This window comes from Dreissena polymorpha, chromosome 8 (genome assembly GCF_020536995.1).
Source record: "Dreissena polymorpha isolate Duluth1 chromosome 8, UMN_Dpol_1.0, whole genome shotgun sequence".
NCBI classification, from domain to species: Eukaryota; Metazoa; Mollusca; class Bivalvia; order Myida; family Dreissenidae; genus Dreissena; species Dreissena polymorpha.
The window spans coordinates 19,285,933-19,305,455 of NC_068362.1; the positions used below are offsets into that span (position 1 = coordinate 19,285,933).

The 19,523-nt window shown below is 34.1% G+C and overlaps 1 protein-coding gene across 3 annotated transcripts; it reads left to right on the top strand.

Annotated features, from left to right (window-relative positions):
- Nucleotides 1-4,373: 4,373 nt before the first annotated feature.
- On the top strand, nucleotides 4,374-17,330 carry LOC127842646 (uncharacterized). Of its 3 annotated transcripts, none has more exons than XM_052372277.1 (6): nucleotides 4,374-4,460; nucleotides 4,869-4,948; nucleotides 13,421-13,497; nucleotides 14,824-14,903; nucleotides 15,309-15,385; nucleotides 15,915-17,330. In XM_052372277.1, exons 2-6 carry the CDS (start codon nucleotides 4,893-4,895, stop codon nucleotides 16,069-16,071), a joined length of 447 nt encoding a protein of 148 aa, XP_052228237.1. In that variant the 5' UTR covers nucleotides 4,374-4,460; nucleotides 4,869-4,892; the 3' UTR covers nucleotides 16,072-17,330. The 3 variants fall into 3 exon arrangements, with proteins under 3 accessions (XP_052228237.1, XP_052228236.1, XP_052228238.1); XM_052372276.1 differs by having other exon boundaries at nucleotides 4,375-4,470; XM_052372278.1 differs by having other exon boundaries at nucleotides 4,380-4,426.
- Nucleotides 17,331-19,523: the final 2,193 nt, after the last annotated feature.

Sequence of the window (19,523 nt, forward strand, 5' to 3'; positions counted from 1 at the left end):
CTTTGCTAGTCAGGGGCGTAGCTGGGCAGAATTTCAGTGTACGCAAATGGCATGCTAGGTGGGGGGGGGGTCCGGGGGCATGCTCCTCCAGATTTTTTTATCTCTACGAAGCCGTACGTGCATTCAAGAGAGGTTCCAGACAATATTATAGTGCAAAATATGGCGTGATAAACTCGGATATGATACCATTTATCTTCGATTTTAAAATCTGTGATTTTCCTTTAAGATTTTATTCCAGCACTATGTCGGGGTATGTCATTTAATGGATGTCTAAATAAAACCATGATATTGCATGGTATAAATTAGGACATAACACTTTTGGGTGAAAGTAACTAAAGCTTCATTTGTATTGTTAAAACACAAATAAAAGAGACACAATAAAGCAAAATATCCATCTTGTAGATAGCATCTATGTCTATCCTATTTACTCGATAACTCTAGTCAATTTCGTCTCGTCTTGTATTCTCTACCTATAGCAAAATACTTTTGAAAAAAAAAACAATACACGTAAACTTTATACATTCTAATTTATGCAAGGTCTCCTGTATAACATGCATCACATTACACACGAAATAAAAGAGCCAAACGGCGCTCCTTTCGTCTGCAAAATACGTCAACGACCTTTTCCAGATCGATCTCTCGCTCTCGGTGTATATTCAACAGGGCAAGACCGAACATGCGCTCCGTTCCCATGGGGCTACGGAGATATGTCTTCACCCGTCTCATTGTGGAAAAAGACCTCTCCGCTATTTCTGTCGATACTGGCATGCAGACCAGAACGAGAGGACATCTTCGAACATCGGGGTAGGAGTTTTCCGTTGCGGGGGTAAGCGCCGACTCGAGGGTTTTGAATGGCTAGGGAGATAAAATCTGTCACTTCGCCTTCCCCCTTCTACACTCCCTGGCAAATGTTACATCGTCAACCTCAAGGTCCGGCTGGAACTCGGTGAAAATCTCTTGAACAAGATCGTCTGTTAATTCGCTCACCTTCATTATAAAATCAAAGCGCTGTAGGCACTGAAGGCCTGGAGCTAGATTTAGGGTTCTTGGGAAGAAGTATTATCCGAATTCCTTTTTTTTTGTCCGAATGTATACGGATTGACCCTAGCGGTTGAGTGCAGAAGCGCAGAGACTGTAAGAAAAGACGATATGTGTGTTTATACATCGTACTACAGTGAACAAAAACGGTGAAGGACTACACGAAACTGGTGGCGAGATTCAACCAGTGCGCCTTGCAGTGAGTGTATACAGCTCTCGCGACGATGGCTTGGATGCGAGCCTGGACCCCTTTCTGCTTCCCGGACATGTTGGACGCACCATCATAACCTTGACCGCGCATTTTCTGAATATTTACTCCAAGAGCTTGAAGGTTCTCGAGAAAGGCATTAGCCAGAGCTTCGCCCGTGGTAGACATGAACTCGGCAAACCCAAAGAACTCCTCCCGGAGAAATGCTTTCTTTTCATCATAAAATCGAAGGCAGAAAGCCATTTGCTCCATAGTGGCAGCATCAGTGGCTTCGTCCGCCATAGATTCGAAGCAGAACGACTGTACTGGATGTTGGCTGGTCTGATTTTCCGTCGAAAAGATCTCTGTACAGGGCGACATCAAATAAGCAGCCATTCTTAATATCGCCCGCTTCGTAAGCAATCCATTCGGATACATGGTAGAAAACAACGATAAAGCGCAGTTGATAATAGTGTTATGTATAGTCACCACCAAAAGAAACGTGACCTCGAAAATGGTAGCTAAATCATGCGTATTCTATTAAGTCGAAAAAAACAAACATACTTTAAGACTGTTTAAGTGTTTTCGATATGAAAACACAATTCTCGCATAGAAAATATGCCTAACCCGGGTTAGGCATCACATTTTATGGCATTTTTCGATCAATTCATTTTGTATTGTTTTCCAAACAGCGTACGCACGTGCGTATTTGCGTATGCCCAGCTACGCCCCTGCTAGTGTTCAAATTCCGAATTGCTTTGTCGAGCTCATCCAACGTGACAGCAGTTGTTTCGTGTTGAGAAGCCATGCTCGCAATCATTTCACACTCTTCCTGAGCCAGTTCATGATAATTATCCCTGTCAAATAAGTCATCCTGACTTTGAATACCTAGTCCTTTATAATATCTTGGCTGAGTTTGAAAATTGTTCAGATCTGTTGATTAAGATGTCTCATGTGGCCGATGCTTTTAGACTTTAATCTGGAAAACTTTACATCATTTGTCCAATCGTCATGAAACTATGCCCATCACATTCCTTTTATTAGAATTAGGGACCATACCGACCAGATTTACGGACCAGATTAGCGGACTATACGGCCCAGATTAGCGGATACTAGTATACGGCCCATGTTAGCGGACCATACGGACCATGTCTAAATAAATATTCGTTTCGTGTTCCACTGCCTTCCATAATGTAGTAATAAATTTAATAAAATATTTAAGTTGCGCTAATGACATTAATGACAACATACTTGTTTAAATTTTAACATGTGCGGACAATATTCGCGGACTATACGGCCCAGATTAGCGGACCATACGGCCCAGATAAGCGGTCCATACGTACCAAATATTCGTTTCGTGTGCCACTTCCTTCAATATTGTGTTAATAAATTAAATATAATATTTAAGTTGCTGTAACGACATTAATTCCAACATACTTGTTTAAATTTGAACATGCGAACCATATCCGCGGACTGTACAGCCCATGATTAGCGGACCATAGGGACCATGTCTGAAATTATATTCGTTTCGTGTGCCACTTCCTTCAATATTGTATTAATACATTCAATAAAATAGTTACGTTGCTGTAATGGCATTAATGATAACATACTTGTATAAATTTGAACATGTGCGAACCATGCGGATCATTTCTTAATCAGTGAGTATTGATAAAAAATGACGTGGCAATAAATGGCAGCTGTCCTATTATTTGATAGTTTAATAACACAAATATGGATAAATATGTAAATACCTTTATTAACAAACGAATGTATCTACACTTCTTGCATCTGATAACATCTTTCAGAAGGTGTCATAAATAGGGCGTATCGGAGATGCAAACATGCGAGTCACTAATGCGAGTGGTTTACCCCTATTGAAATGTCACAATATAGGTTTGACTGCTCAACTTTAGTTAAAAGAATGTGCCGTTTAAACATACATTAATTCAACGTATTGTTTGCATTTATTTGTTAAGATAGAAACACATGTGTATTTTCTTGTAAAAATATTAATGTGTTGTAAGACATTCTTATTACCGTTTTCACCACGCAGAATGTATTAAATTTAATAAGTTTTAATGTACAATTTGATTAAAATACATTCTACCAATGAAAGTATATGTTTGCAAGATGCCTACTACTTAAAGCGACCTTTTCACAGATTTTGGCATGTATTGAAGTTTGTCATGAAATGCTGTATATTGAAAAATGTAAACATTTGATATAAAAAGCTACAGTAAAAAACAATAATAAGATTAAAGAAAGAAAAAAAGAAACCCTCAACCAGGCTTGAACCACTGACCCCTGGAGTAAAAGTCTATCGCCTAGACCACTCGGCCATCCGTGCTCATACAATATATGACGTATTTTATGCTTTATATTTGCAATCCTCGTAGTATCAAAAAATATAACGACAACAACAGAAATCGTTTCGCGTTGCAACGCTTTAAACTGTTCAGGTTTTTAAATCGTCAAAAGATTCATATAATGGATATTTTGGAGAATGGTAAATGTTCAGTATTACTGTTTCTTTACATATTTGCTGAGTTTGAAAATAATTCTGCCACTGTTTCGATACTTTTTTATATTTCCAATGAATATATCGTTCTTAGCACTTTTCATACTTGCATCAACATAATTGAAGGTGAACTCGGAAATCATTTTAAATTTTCTAAATATTGTCGAGTAATATTAAAGGGGCCTTTTCACAGATTTTGGCATGTTTTGAAGTTTGTCATTAAATGCTTTAAATTGATAAATGTAAACATTAAAAAAAGTAGCCCGCAGCAGGGCTCGAACCAGTGACCCCCGGAATCCTGAAGTAAAAACGCATTAACCAACTGAGCTATCCTGCCAAGCATACATAAGTTGCGTATTTCATACGTTATATAAGCAATCTTCCTAGTTTCACAAATTTAAACGACAACAACAGAACATTCCAAATTATTCAATCGTTTCGCGTTGCAACGCTTTATAATTTTTAGGTTTTTAAATCGTCAAAAGATGCTTATATTGGCTATATTAGACCATGGCAAATGTTCAGTAATACTGTTTCCTCACAAATATCATAACTAAACCGAAAATTTGCGAATCTGAAACAACTTTTTTCAATTTTGTCAATTTACCAAACCGTGAAAAGATCCCTTTACTAGTGTGTAACCTTTTACCGGAAGTGCCAAATAATAACAAACAACGACGACAGTAAGAACATTCACACTTCAAATGTCATTTGCTGGTAACTTCTGGTACATTTTCTTCATCCTCTATGTTGGAAACGGTTTCTTATATAAATCTTTCAAAAATCATGCCTTTATAACAGTAAAAGGTATTGATGTGTAATGTAATCATCAATGAATCATATTTGTACAATAATTTGGATGATTTCATTTTCGGATTTAATATGCTGAATTAAACCCATAATTACACAGGTTTTATCAGTATTTGTGAGCTTAGGGTTTTTAGAATACAATTTAAAAATTCAAATGTCTTCAAAACTAAACACATGCTAAGTTATATAATTTATTATGTGATTTAATTTTGATATTATTGTTTCCTATTTATAATTAGACTATTCTGGTTTTATTTCTGTACTCATTAATTATATTACATGACACTTGACACCTAAAATACCTGTGTTTTTCAGGTGACATGAAAGAACATTTGCAAAATGATTGAATTTTGCACTCGAAAGCGCATGGTTTTAACCATTTTAATATTGCTGAGGTAAATTTTAATATCAAAATATTTTACAAGTAAACAATGACGCATAACATGCCTGAAGTACTTTATATTGACATTAACTAATCATAACAGATTTGGCCCAATTGGGAAAAGTACTGGAACCAGCCCAATTGGCAAAAATGTACGCGAAATTGGTTAAGATCTGAATTCGGAAAAATTTGCATCTTCAATTCTTCATATTTGAATATTAGTGTATTTGATTTTTGCTTATAAATACCAAAGACCTATAGATAACACAGATTGGAAACTTCGCGCCTTATCGGGCTATCTCTCGGCGGTGTCACGTGGTCGAGAAACTGATAAGAACACTTGAGATCAGCAGACGATTTATTCCATGAATCAATCGGAGTAGTCCGGAGATAGCCGGTGTATCACGATTGCGATATGATAGCGACGCGTCAGTAGCAACGGCTACGATTATCGAGCAAAGTTATGCGAAAATGTTACGGCGCTGTAGAAAGGCGGCTGTAACTTGGTCAATAATGATCCGATTTTTATAAAATAAAGTTTCATAGAAACATGAGTAATTATGTTTTTATAAAATCTCGATTTTATTTACCTACAATAAGAATTTATAATGCCGTGATCATTGAAGAAATTGCGCTAAGAACTTCCAAATCGCGGCGAGAATGCTGTTGAATATTTTATTTGAAAGGCTTTTGCTGATAAAATATTCTTGTATAATTTGGTATTTCAAACAGTTAAAACCTTATAAAATATTATTATTTCAAAACGGATAGATATATGTGGACGCATAGATCTAGGTCTCTGATTAAAACAACATTACAGTAAAATAAATGCTATGATCGTTCGATCCAAAAACGGTTTTAGTTAGACTTATTTCAATATTGATTGTGTAGATTTTTTGTCCATTGTTTAATACTCTTTTTATTTAGATCTTATTCATGAGTTATAGGTTATTAAAGTTTTGTTTGTAATCCAGTTTTTTTATTTTGGTAATTAAATTAAGCTTTCAGTATCGTGGGCTAGGATTTCGCGAAAAGAAAAAAACTAAAACATTTCACGCGCGTGTTAATCGTCGGATCAATTAGCGAACTGAGATGCTTTGTGTGTTTTTTCTTTACTCTTGAGAATTAATTAAAAGAAGGGATTCTTACTTCAATTATCAGTTTGCGTTGTTGATTGATTTTAATTGTGTGATCAGTGGCCACGGCCGGCGAATTCATTCTTTATATGTCATTGTGATGTCCAATTAAGGTAAGTCTTTGTTGTGAATGTGTTAGATTTTAATATACTTGTTTATAATAGTACGTTATAAACACGGTGAAATGCTGTATAAAACTGTTTAAAAAAAGGCTATTCTCGATTGTGTATCTTATAAGTTGGACATACTAGTAAAAAATCTTACTTCAACGATATGGGATGAGAAATAGAAAAGTTTTTCAAAAAGAAACAAACCACTATGGCGACAGGTGTGAAAAATGATTGAATGAAATAACAGTATAAAATTGTACAAATTGTACAAAGGCAAAATCCTTTAAAATGACTTATTTTCGTCTACTTTTTATAAATCATACCTAGAATTACATATCACCAAGCATAACAATCTGACTTAATTGATTTGGGATGAACAATGAAAAAGTTTATCAAAAAGAACAAAAACACGTTTGACAGCTATCTTGTACAACAGAAGAAAAGAGCTTAAAATTGTACCAACATTGTAAAAGGCCAAATACTTTAAATTGAATATTTTCTTCTAGTTTGTTTAAATCTATACTTAGATTAACATATTGCATAGCATAAAAAATCTTACTTCAAAGATATGGGATGAGAAATAAAAAAGAAAAGTGTTTAAACAAAATACAAACCACTAGATTGAATGAAATAACAGTATAAATAGTACAAATTGTACAAAGGCAAAATCCTTTAAAATACCTCATTTTCGTCTACTTTTTATAAATCATACATAGATTAACATCTCACCTAGCATAAAAATCTTACGTTATCAATATGTGATGCTTAATGAAGAAGTTTATAGAAAAATGCTTCGAGCCTTTCAATTTTTCAAAAATTATCGAAAATGAACGAATCCAGTGTTCTCTTTCAAATTCAGATAAATTAATAATTAATTAGAATAATAACTACCAAAACCTAAAGAATTATCAACACAGAAAATAAATACCCGGTACTTATTTTTAATCACACAAAAAATATTCAATATGTCTTTTTTCGGCAACCGACTTTGCTCACTACGTTAAGTTCGTAACGTTGCGCTTTCAGGCATTCATTGCTCTGCAAACTGACAACCGAGCGCTAAAAACACTAATTAACACATTAAAATTGTTAATAACAATATCAAAATAATATAAACTTACCAGATCATGCTCAGAATACCCTACGACATCAAATATTAACTACTAATTACGAAGAATAATTGTTTGCTTTATAAGAAAATGGCCGACAGCAGCTGGAACAGGGAAGAATCTACAGGTACACCTGCATCTCCAAAATCAATGTCACGTGACCCGCGTCCGCCGATAGATATTATCGCATATCGCAGGGTCTTCCCCAGGCCATTTAAGCGCCCCTTGCCGGGGCGCTTGAATTTCGAAGTCAGAGTCCCCGGGGCGCTTGAAATTTTCCGATCAGTGTATTCTTCAGTAAAAGAAAGTGGAGATTGTCCAAAAAAATCAAGGTTTCCCTATCAGTGTATCAATATTTCCTGTTTTAAAAGAGCACTCGGTACCTACTTTCACAAGTAATCGCCATAAACACCACATGGGGTAATGGATAATCCACTGATAAGAGAATAGCATGACGCGCGTATCGATTATTCTAGCCACATTACACGGTCATTTAAGTGCTGACAAGGATGTATCTGGTAACTTTCCAGTCGTCAAACTTTGAAGTTCATCGTCCAATCGGTTACGCGAATGCTTATGAGGGCGGGGTTAACTATCGACCATTATTTTTGATTGACGTCGGGCATGAAGTAAGAGTTTATCGCAGCTTGATGAGCAAGAAGTATTTGAGTAATATAAAACCGGTAATTAGTACAGTACACATCATTAAAGACGGTTTCGGGCATCATCATCACACCTTTTTACTGTAAACAAGTGTTACCTATGACTCATAATTAATACGAGAAATTAATTGCAAGTGGTAAACAATTAATTATTATAGCGAGTAAGTTGTGCAAATGACTCCCAGTTACAATTATGTGATAACAATTAATTTAATTCCAGTACATGTATATTTCAACATGTCCATTTATAGAACTGATTCACCTCGTTTTTCTGACATTTATTCGACAGGTAATGCGCTTTAACAAATTTTCGTTGAATTAATTACGCACACTTGTAAATGTTTCGTCCGATAATCGATAGTAAGAAGACTGATGATGGCAACCGGCCGTGATCCTTGTGGACAACGTGAATTTCATGCATAATTCCGTCAAAACATTTATTCGACTCGTAAAGTGTGTAAACAAATTATCGTTGAATTTATAACGCAACGGTTAATATTTGTTGAAATCTAAAATGGGAATAATTAAATTTTAAATCCGAAACCCATTATCGTAAGTCGATGTTAACGCGTTTTTAATCCGAAACACACTTCCGAATGTAAATGTTACCGCAACGTTAAATATTTTTGCTTCAAATTAGCAGTGCAAATTTATTTTGTGTCGAATCTTTTTCTCAATTAATAAGAGCGCGAAAATTATGCTGCATGTACAACGTCGCGTCTATTGCATACAAATGTCGTGTATTTAGCGTTTTAACAAGCACACAACAGGTCAGGGTATAGACGAGTTAACGCGTGACGTCACACGCACCATCAAAGTTTAGACTCCGCCCACTGGTTGGCAAAAGAGGTGGAATTTATATAAGCGCATATAGAGAAGGTTGACGAAATCTTCTTTTTTAATGATAATCATGCACAATATCAAATATAATTTTACTAATTATGTCTGAATAAAACATTAGCATGCAAGGAAATGCATCTTTGGAACGATTACATTGTTGTTATTATTATTTGTTTTTACTGACAACGAACTCGGGAGTGGAACACAATCTAAGAGTTCGGTATGTGGTTAAACAAAAATCTCTCTATTCTTGGCACTTCCTCGCGACCATTTTTAGTTAAAAAATGCTCAGAAATTGAAATTCTTTCAGAATAAATTAAATTTAATGAACGAAAACAAATAAGGATAAAAACAAACGACGAATAGGTCAATTGTATGTACGCGACTTATAGGGTAACTGATTTGAACCTTATATGTCTGGAAAAACTTACCTTCTTACACATTCAATAAATTATATTGTTTAATGTAATTGTTTTATTTAATTGTTCACACTAATTTAGGCACTCTTTGTAGCAGCATTTATATCCCGGTGTTTAATTGCACCTTTGTTATCACTAACCGATTATCTCGTTATGATCGGATACTGTCCAGACAATTACAAAGAAAACATGGTGTCATAAACCCAGGGACCTATACTTGGGCCCCTGCATAAACCACATGTTGCAGACGAGTGTCTGGTCAGTAAACATAAGTCACGATACCTCAATGTCATCTCTTGGCATATTGAGCAATCATTTAAGCCACATTTTAAAGCTTAAAATACTGATAAGTTTATGTTAAAATGAAATATTTTAAAATTTTAACAAAAATGAAGTAATTTGTCGGAAATGTATTAACGGGAACGAGTGTATAAATTTATTAGCCAGTTAAACTTAATAATACATTGTTTAATAACTATACATTTTAAATATTGGGCAATTTTACTGCTATGCAATTAAGGTATTAAACGGGTACCGGCAAAAGTTAACTCCGCTATTACGTGTAAAGATTGTACATTACTGCAGTGTCCGAAACACGATCATGAACATAAGCAGTCACAAAAGGGGCCGTTAGATAAATTAAATATATGCATTTAAAAGCCATTTATCATAAAATGCTATATTTTCATCACTCCTTATTACTAATAGAGATTTCAATAGACATGCAAAAACAGTTCAATTTGCGTAATTAATATGCAGGGTTTTTCCGTTTGCATGCTAAATTGAATTTATATTCATTCAATGTAAACGAAACGTAAATTCATTCAATGTAAAAGAAAATTACCACAATATTTAAAAACAGTACTGTATGCCGCTTTTTAGGGCTTTGTTTTTATAATTGATTAAATGCACCTCTGACTCTATCGATCGCTGATGAAATAAAACACTATCCACACCACTATTAATTATAATACAATTAATATATGTTTTATTAGTGTTGAAATATAATTTATTCAAGTCTTATTATCAGAAAGAATACGGATAATGTATTATTTTGTTTTGCGGAATTGTCAGTATTAAATCTTCCGATCACGTTTACTATATGCTAATAACTACTTCGTATTTTTATGAAGAGGGAATTTTATTTGTGAATATACATTTATTTGGTACTAAATATGCTATACTTGCACTTTTTTAAAAAGGGTTTTAATGTTTATTTCGTTTTTATTATCAATTTATTGACTAAACAAAAGCCCTTTATACATGTTTTACGTTACTGTAACCAGTGTTTTTGCCAACCAGTCAGTGCGCATGCGCGGAAAATCCCGAATGTAAACAATAACAATTAACTCGTCTATTGACGCATATTCAGAGGCAATATTTCATCAAATCTATAAATAGTCACTTAAAAAATGGCAAGGCTTGTGTTAAAGAAATAACTGAAAGCTTTTATCGTAAATATTTACCAGAAAGAGATTGATAAAAACGGAATAAACGGGATTATCGGGTAATAAATAGAAACATGAAAAATAGTAAGTATACAGTAATAGAGTCGGGTTGAAACGGATGTATTGGGGAATCGTTCGAGTCGGGATTTTACTATCTGTGCGGAAAAGTTTTAAAACAATTAAACAATAATTTTTTTTTAATATTTTTAAATGACTAGGGGATTTTTTTGAAGAGTCATAGCGCACCAAATGACGTCTTTTGACGCTGTTTTTTTTAGTTATAACGCACCACAGAACGTGAATTGATACGTTAAATTAAAAAAAATCTACGTCGGGAGAGGACACCCCTCCAGAACCCACCCCCGGGGCGCCTGAACAAATTCCTGGGGAAGGCACTGATATCGCTATAGCAAAGACGAGAGATTCCAATCTGTGTTATCTATAGGTCTTTGTAAATACTTAAAAAATTGATAACTCAGTGTTTTCAAGTTGTCAATGTCATATTTACTAAGGTTCAAGCCATAGAGCTGCATAGGGAAACTAACTAGATGTTGCATTTTATTTATAGATTATTTTTTAAGCTCGGCTTTTTTTCGGAGAAAACCCGAGGTATTGTCATAGCCAGCTCGTCGTCCGCCATCTGCGTCATGCTAACACCTTAACATTAGCTCTAAAATCAAAGTGCTTCCACCTACAACTTTGGAACTTCATATGTAGCTGCACCTTGATGAGTTCTACATGTCACCCCCATTTTGGGTCACTAGGTGAAAGGTCAAGGTCACTGTGACCTCTAATATAAAACTTCAACATAGGCTCTTAAATCAAAGTGCTTCCACCTACAACTTTGAAACTTAATATGTAGATGCACTTTGATGAGTTATACACGCCCCACCCATTTTTGGGTCACTAGGGCAAAGGTCACTGTGACCTCTAATATAAAACTTATGACAAGCTTTCATTTATTCAGAACTGCACCCACAGCCGAGCTTTGGCACCTGCTATGTGCTGCTCTTGTTAAATTTTTGGGAATGTCTTTCATAGCAATTGGAAAATTTGTAGTTTTTTCCTAATTGGGAATGTGCTGGGTTCCGGTACTTCATAATGAAGGAAAAAAATTGCAGGATACAATTGGTTAATCCTCAGATAAATACACCAAGATGTTTGTTGAGATCACCAAATTACCATGTTACCATTCTTCGTGGATCTTTTTATTATCCCCGCCCAATTTTTTTCGGAGGGGATATAGTAATTGGTCCTGTCCGTCTGTGTGTCTGTCTTTCCATCCAAAACTTTGTCCGGAGCATAACTCCAAATCTACTGAAGGGATTTACTTGAAACTTGAAATATAAACAGATGGCAAGTAGGAGAAGTGCAGTGACCAAGAATCGTAACTCTATCTACCTTAGTTTTTGAATAACCTCCCCTTTTATATAATTTCATAGTAAATTTTTGTCCGGAGCATAACTGTAAATCTACTGAAGGGATTTACTTGAAACTTAAAATATAAACAGATGGCAACTAGGAGAAGTGCAGTGACCAAGAACCATAACTATATCTACCTTAGTTTTTTTAAATTATTTCCCCTTTTATATAATTTCAAAGTAAATTTTTGTCCAGAGCATAACTGTAAATCTACTGAAGGGATTTACTTGAAACTTAAAATATAAACAGATGGCAACTAGGAGAAGTGCAGTGACCAAGAACCATAACTATATCTACCTTAGTTTTTTTTAATTATTTCCCCTTTTATATAATTTCAAAGTAAATTTTTGTCCAGAGCATAACTCAAAATCTACTGAAGGGATTTACTTGAAACTTTAAATATAAACAAATGGCAAGAAGAAGAATTGCAGTGACTAAGAACCATAACTCTTTTGGCCATAGTTTTTTAATTATCTCCCTTTATTTATTTTTATTTTTTTAAATATTTTATTTATTTATAATTTTAAATGATCTTTAATTTAATTTCATAGTAAATATTTTAGCTTTTCATTTTTAATAACTCCCTTTATCTAATTTAAAATGATATTTTAATTTGAACACTGAAGTATTCACTGTATTAAAAATTAATAGATGAGTTTAAGGAAAAATACAGTGATCAAGAACAGTAACTGTGTATAGTCTTCTTTTTTAATTACCTCCCTTTCTTTCATGTTCATATATTTAATTATCTACAGCATAATTCCAACACTATATTATTAATTGATCCTTGAAATATAAATAGATGACCCAGGTGCCATGTTTTACAAATATTATTCTACTCTCTTTAACAAATGTTGTCATACAAGCAAACACATTTCGGCGGGGATTTGGCACTACTGTGACAAGCTCTTGTTAGTTTTGTTAGCTATGCTTGATAATGTTGAATTTAGTTTACACTGGGATATAATTTAAATTGTCAAATCGCCCATAAATCTTCAATAGAAAGTTTAACACTGTCACCAATTAGTCATTTTTATGCCCCGGGATCCAATGATCGGGGGTATATTGTTTTTGGCCTGTCTGTCTGTCATTGTATGTGTTTGTCTGTCTGTATGTCCAAAAACTTTAACCTTGGTCATAACTTTTGCTATATTGATGATAGCAACTTGATATTTGGCATGCATGTGTATCTCATGGATCTGCACATTTTGAATGGTGAAAGGTCAAGGTCATCCTTCAAGGCCAAAGGTCAAATATATGGCTTCAAAGCAGCACAGTAAGGGACATTGTGTTTCTTACAAACACATCTCTTGTTTAATTTGAGTTTAAATATTTCCAGCCTGACTGTGATAACACTGTTTGTTGAGGGACATTGGTCGGCTAGTCACAAGCTAGCAGATATAAACTCAGCTACAGGTAAATATGCATATGATGCAAAGATTGTGAAGAAAAATTTGAAGACATTATTGAATTGCCCTGTAGACACTCGTCAGTGAACTTTTTAGTTGGTCAACTATGGGTGATATTTTAGAAGTATAATTAAAAAATGGATGAAAATTCAAATTAATTTTCTGCTGATCTTTCACAAAACATGATCTTACATCTTGATAATTTTGTGTATACTAATAATTTAAGACTTTGAAGATTGTTTGTTACATCTCACTTGTGTAGTTTTCTTAATGAGACCCCACCGGTTTACCGTTATATGTGTGTGTGTGTGATGGATTGTGCATGATGGAGCAGGCTTTGCAACTATGTATTTTTGAACTTACTCTGTACTGTTTATACAAAAGTTAATCCATTTATTTTTCTGTATATTAATGATTTTCTTAGGGTGTTTAATAGAAAGAACCATTTACATGACTATCATTTATTGAAATACAAATATCATTGCCAGTTTTTGTGTTAACTTTTGATGCATGTACATGACTTCCATGCATGTGTTTGCTTTCTAGCTCACCTTATCACATTGTAATCATGGTAAGCTTTTGTTATAACTTTTCATCTGCCGTCCGTCATCAACATGTACCTTGTTAAAACTTAGAGAGGACACGTTTATTACACCATCTTCATGAAGCTTGCTCAGAACATTTTTCCCAATCCCAATGAATGGCCAAGTTCAAAACTGGATCAGGTGGGGTCAAAAACAAGGTTTCTAGGTATACCAGTAATTAGAGAAAAAGCTTGTGAAAACTCTACAATACACTTTTTTGGCCAATCTTGGTTAAACTTTCTTAGAATATTTGTACCAATTATAAAAAATGATATATTTTTACCACTTAAAATTATAAGTGGAAGTTTTAATTATTTGGCTATAGTGAAACCTTGTGAACACTCTAAAAGTCCCCCATTTTTCCCCAACTTTAATGCAACTTGCACAGATGTTTACTAAAGATATCTCAGACTAGTTTGATTTTTATGACCCAGGATCGAAAGATCGGGGGAATATTGTGTTTGGCCTGTCAGTCAGTCATTTTGTGTGTCCCAAAACTTTAACCTTGGTCATAAATTTTGCAATATTGAAGATAGCAATTTGATATTTGGCATGCATGTGTATCTCATGGACCTGCACATTTTGAGTGGTGAAAGGTCAAGGTCATCCTTCAAGGTCAAAAGTCAAATATGTGGCTTCAAAGCGGCACAATAGGGGGCATTGTGTTTCTGACAAACACATCTCTTGTTTTATTCAGCAGTACAATTCGATAGGGTCCAGTTTAATAATGGGATGTGGTTTTATTGCAGAAGAACCGGAAGGAAGATGTAGGTCAAAAGAATTGAAGATAATATCAGAGTGTTCACCATGTAAACCCTTGGAGATGGAGGTACAGATTTAACAGAAAATACTCTTCTTACGTATTGGTAAAATGATCAGTTTAATTGAGCCACGGTTAGGGACAATCAGGCTTACATGTACAGTGTAATGCTTGCTGCCTAGATGGGATTTTCGTACAGAAGAGACTAACTTTAAATGAAAAATTCAATTTAAGCACAGTGTGGACAACACTTTAGGCACATGCAGTATAAAGTGCAGTGTTTTCAGTGAGTGGATCAATTATTACATGTTGTTACTTATATTTCAGCCCCTTGTATAATATTATATGTAGCATATAAATGATATGTATTTGTAAGAAATAGCCGGACAACTTCATTCAGTCTTTATTATTTTATTTTTTGCGATTCAATTCATGATATTAATTCTATTTGATGTTTTACTTTTATTTAACTAGCAAACATTCTGCATTAAAACTGGATACCAGGAAAAAGTACAGTGTGGAAATGACAAAAACAGTACATTTAGTCGCAGGTAATCTACCAAATAGCTTCCCTTTGAATACTTTGAACACTAACACTTAACACTTTAAAAATAGTCAATATTAAAATGTGTTTTTGTACACTTTAAGCAGTATGTCTTTATTTGTAGATATGCATATTGTTTACATAATGCCTACCATCTCAACTTGTTGAAACATTTTCTTCCATGGTTTGACTCATTAATAAAAGCAGATTTGTTAAATTATTTGTTACACGGATGTACACATATTTGGATCCAATACATTGTGTGGATGTTGTGGCTATCATTATATAAATGAAAGAGTTCACTTGTTTTTGCGTGTTCTTGTACTCCAACCAAGCCACAAAGAACATAGTGGTGATCATGATTATAATTCGATGATTATGGTGATGATAATTATAATGCTATAAAATAGTGATTATAATGAGATATGTCCATGATGAAGTTGATGATGTTAATGAAACTTTTTATCAACATCATGTTTTTTTAACTCTGCGATTTTAATAACTTGTTAAATATTAATGTTATTAATTTATTTCAGTTGTAAGCTAGATCCATGGATACAAGAGAAGCGGTTCTGGATGTTAGAGATCGCCACCTGCATTGTGGGTCTGCTGTCATACAGTGTGGTCAAGTACAGACAGGGCATTTTAGACCAGCAACTACTGGAGAAAGTCAACAGGCAGATTGCTGCCTAAATGGGCTCAAATGAACTTCCTTGGAGCAGATAGCAGTGCAATAGTGATTTCCTTCTGCAAGATCAGAAACTTTTTAACTCCTCAAAAAGTTAAGCCCCTTTTGGTGCCCTTAAGATACCACATTGAACTCAAGATTAAAACGTCTGGACATTAAGTTTTCAAGGTGGTGCTGTTATGAGATATCAGATTTGTTAATGAAACAATTATTTAGTAACACAGACAAATAAACATTGAATAATGGGGCAAGTTATATATACTAAAAATAAAAATGATAAAGGAAAATAAATAAAAAGGGTTAATGTCAAATGCAAGGAAATTATATTGTGCTTTTTCTTAATCACCATTGTTTACAAAGGGTTTTAACTAAAGTCATGTGGACTTTGCTGTTGTTAGGGATTCACATTTGAGCTATACTCAGACCCAGTTCTGTTTGCTTTGGGAGCTGGAGCAGAGTGATGTCCCTTTGTAGAGATGTCCTGTTGTGTATCTAAAGTTGCCTCTTTTGGGACATTTCTCTCAGTAATCATAAAGGCTTACAAATTCAATTGTATACAAGAATTTTTTGGGGGGTATAATTCACCTTTTTATTACCGGTGGCATTTGCAAAGTTACATGTACATGTATGTTATTTAAGACATTGTTTGTTTCACCAAGAATCTGAACACCCACTTGTGTAGGCTCATTGCAAAAACAGAATGATATGCAAGACCCTGAATCAAAAGTAATAGTTTTTGGAGTTGCAGTATTCTAACTAATGCTTTTATTTTAATTTAGCATAATGCTTTTTTTTTTCAAGAATTGTTTTTTATAAATTACCAGAGTACTGATTGTATGCACTCTGAATCATTTTTTGTTTTCTTACAAAACAAAAAAATAAATTCCTTATTTAAATTAATGTTAATTAGTGTCTGAGAACTGGTATCAAAGTAATAAAATGTAATTGTTTTATTAGCAAGTGAAAAAAGACATCAATGCCATTATTTACATAACGTTAATTTTAATATGGCTTATTACAACTGTTTAATTATTTAAAAATTAAAACTTGTATTCTTGTCAATGATTCCGTACACATTTTGTGTAGTAATGACATATTTTCTGCTCTACATATATATGTGAAAGCCTGTATATTTGTGTAATTTAATTTACTACATTTTGTTTTATTGTATTTCTGTACTATAATGATATTTATTTCAAGAAGTTTTTTTGTACAAAAACTGCTGTAAATTAAATGAATATTATAAATTAAATGCTTAAACGTTTGTCTTAGTATATGGACTGGTTTTAACTGTTATCATCTTATACATGTTTGTGTATCTCAGAATGTGCTTTATTATTAAACAAGAGCTGTGTTTGTGAAACACAAAGCCCACTACTGCAGCTATTTAAGATAAAACTGGTAAGACCAACCCTGTATCTTTGTAAAAAATTAACGGATTGAAACAAAACTCGATCTTCAAACCAGTTAAATAGGCTCACACACCATATATCAGGTCAATATCTGCAAGCATTTAGAAAAAACTAAGGAAACAAATTCCGGACAGACGGACAGTGTGATTGCTATATGCCACCTTCCGGGGGCATAAATAATCTCATTTGGAAGAGAAGAACAAAGCTGCTTAAAAAAATCCTTGTATAATCACATACTATATCAATTATTTGAATGAAACAAATATTAGTGCTTAAAATGGTGCTGCATTGTTTGTACTCAAATGTTGAAAATGTTTGATTAACCAATTTTGACTTGACAAGCTTAAATGAAATGACACTGCATATACAAACACTATACAAACAAGGTATCTTTGTTAACGCAACTAAAGTTTTTGTTAAACAGAGCTTCTCTTATTTATTATTGTATGTTAGGATATTTGAATGTAATTCCGTTTTATTGGCAAAATTGTTAAAGCTCCATAAAAAATAAGAAACAAAGTATTTTACTTAACGCAAGAATCAATAAAGGTTTATAGGGGAATTGAAACTCACAAATCATTAAACAAATTGCAATTACCAATAAATCAATAATAAAGATATAGATTCTTGTACTAAGCATTTCCTGTGAGGGCCCTCTTTAAACTTGATGAGTTTTATTTTAAATCCTACAAAATGCTTATGGAGTTGTGCATTTCCTTTAAACATTTTCAATCATAATATACAGTTTCAATTGAGCTTTATACTTTTTCACCAAAGCTCCGCACAAAAAGCTGGAAAGATTGACAGAAGGACAGACACTGAGATCACTTTATGCCTGCTTTTCAGGAATAAAACAAAACAGCATAAGTGTTACAAATGGATATTTTTAAGACACCTTCATCGTAACATTATTCTGATGATAACACCTTTTTCATGTACTGCAAAATTAAACAAGAGCACCGCATAACAGATGCCAACGCTAGACTGCGAATGCAGTTTTAAATAAATGAAAGCTTATCAGATTATTTTTTTTTGAGGTCACAGTGACCTTGACCTTTGACCTAGTGACCCAAAAATGAGTGTGGCGTGTAGAACTCATCAAGGTGCATCAACATATGAAGTTTCAAAGTTGTAGGTGGAAGCACTTTGATTTTAGGGCCATTGTTAAGGTTTTATCACGGCGGACGGCAGACGACGAGCTGGCTATGACAATACCTCGGGTTTTCTTTGAAAACAGCTGAGCTAAAAAAGTGTATATAATCTTTATTTACCTAAAAATTTATTTTTAATGCGAGCTATGGAGAATCAGATGTGATTTACCATGAGAGAAGGTGGAAAATAGGTACATGTATTACCAATTCCAGGGACTTGAATTTCCAAACTGGTGTTAAGTTAACCGTAGGGGCTGTGGCTGCTTTGCGTTAGTAGTCCCTGGTTCTTGGGAATGACGATCCTTTTGACCATCCTTTACATCCCATCAAGTTGATTTAAATTTCCTGCATGCTGGAAAAAGTTGTGCTCTGGGCACTGTGACCATGGTCCTGGGTGTAACAATCTGTCACACAATGCATGTCACTTCTTTGAAAAAATCGATTCATGCTAGACAATTTGTTAGGGATTGATTATTAATTGTGTCTTATAAACTTGAACCTGATTCTTGTGCAAGACTCACAATCTAAACATTTTTGTCTTATTTTAAGCTCACCTGAGCACGACATGGAGCTTTTGGGATCACCTTTTGTACGTCAACTGTCGTCATCATTTTGGCTTGTTAACACTATAGAGGCCACATTTATTGTCTGATCTTCATGAAACTTGATCCAAAGATTTGTCCTAATGATATCTTGGTTGAGTTTGAAACTTGGTCACTTCAGGTCAAAAACTAGGTCACTAGATCAAATTAAAGAAAAAGCTTGTTAACACTAGAAGTTACATTGTCCAATCTTCATCAAACTTTGTCAGAACATTGTCCCAATAATATTTCAGTTTGAAAATGATTCTGGTCAGTTGAATAACATGGCCGCCAGAGGCCGGGCGGGGCAGTT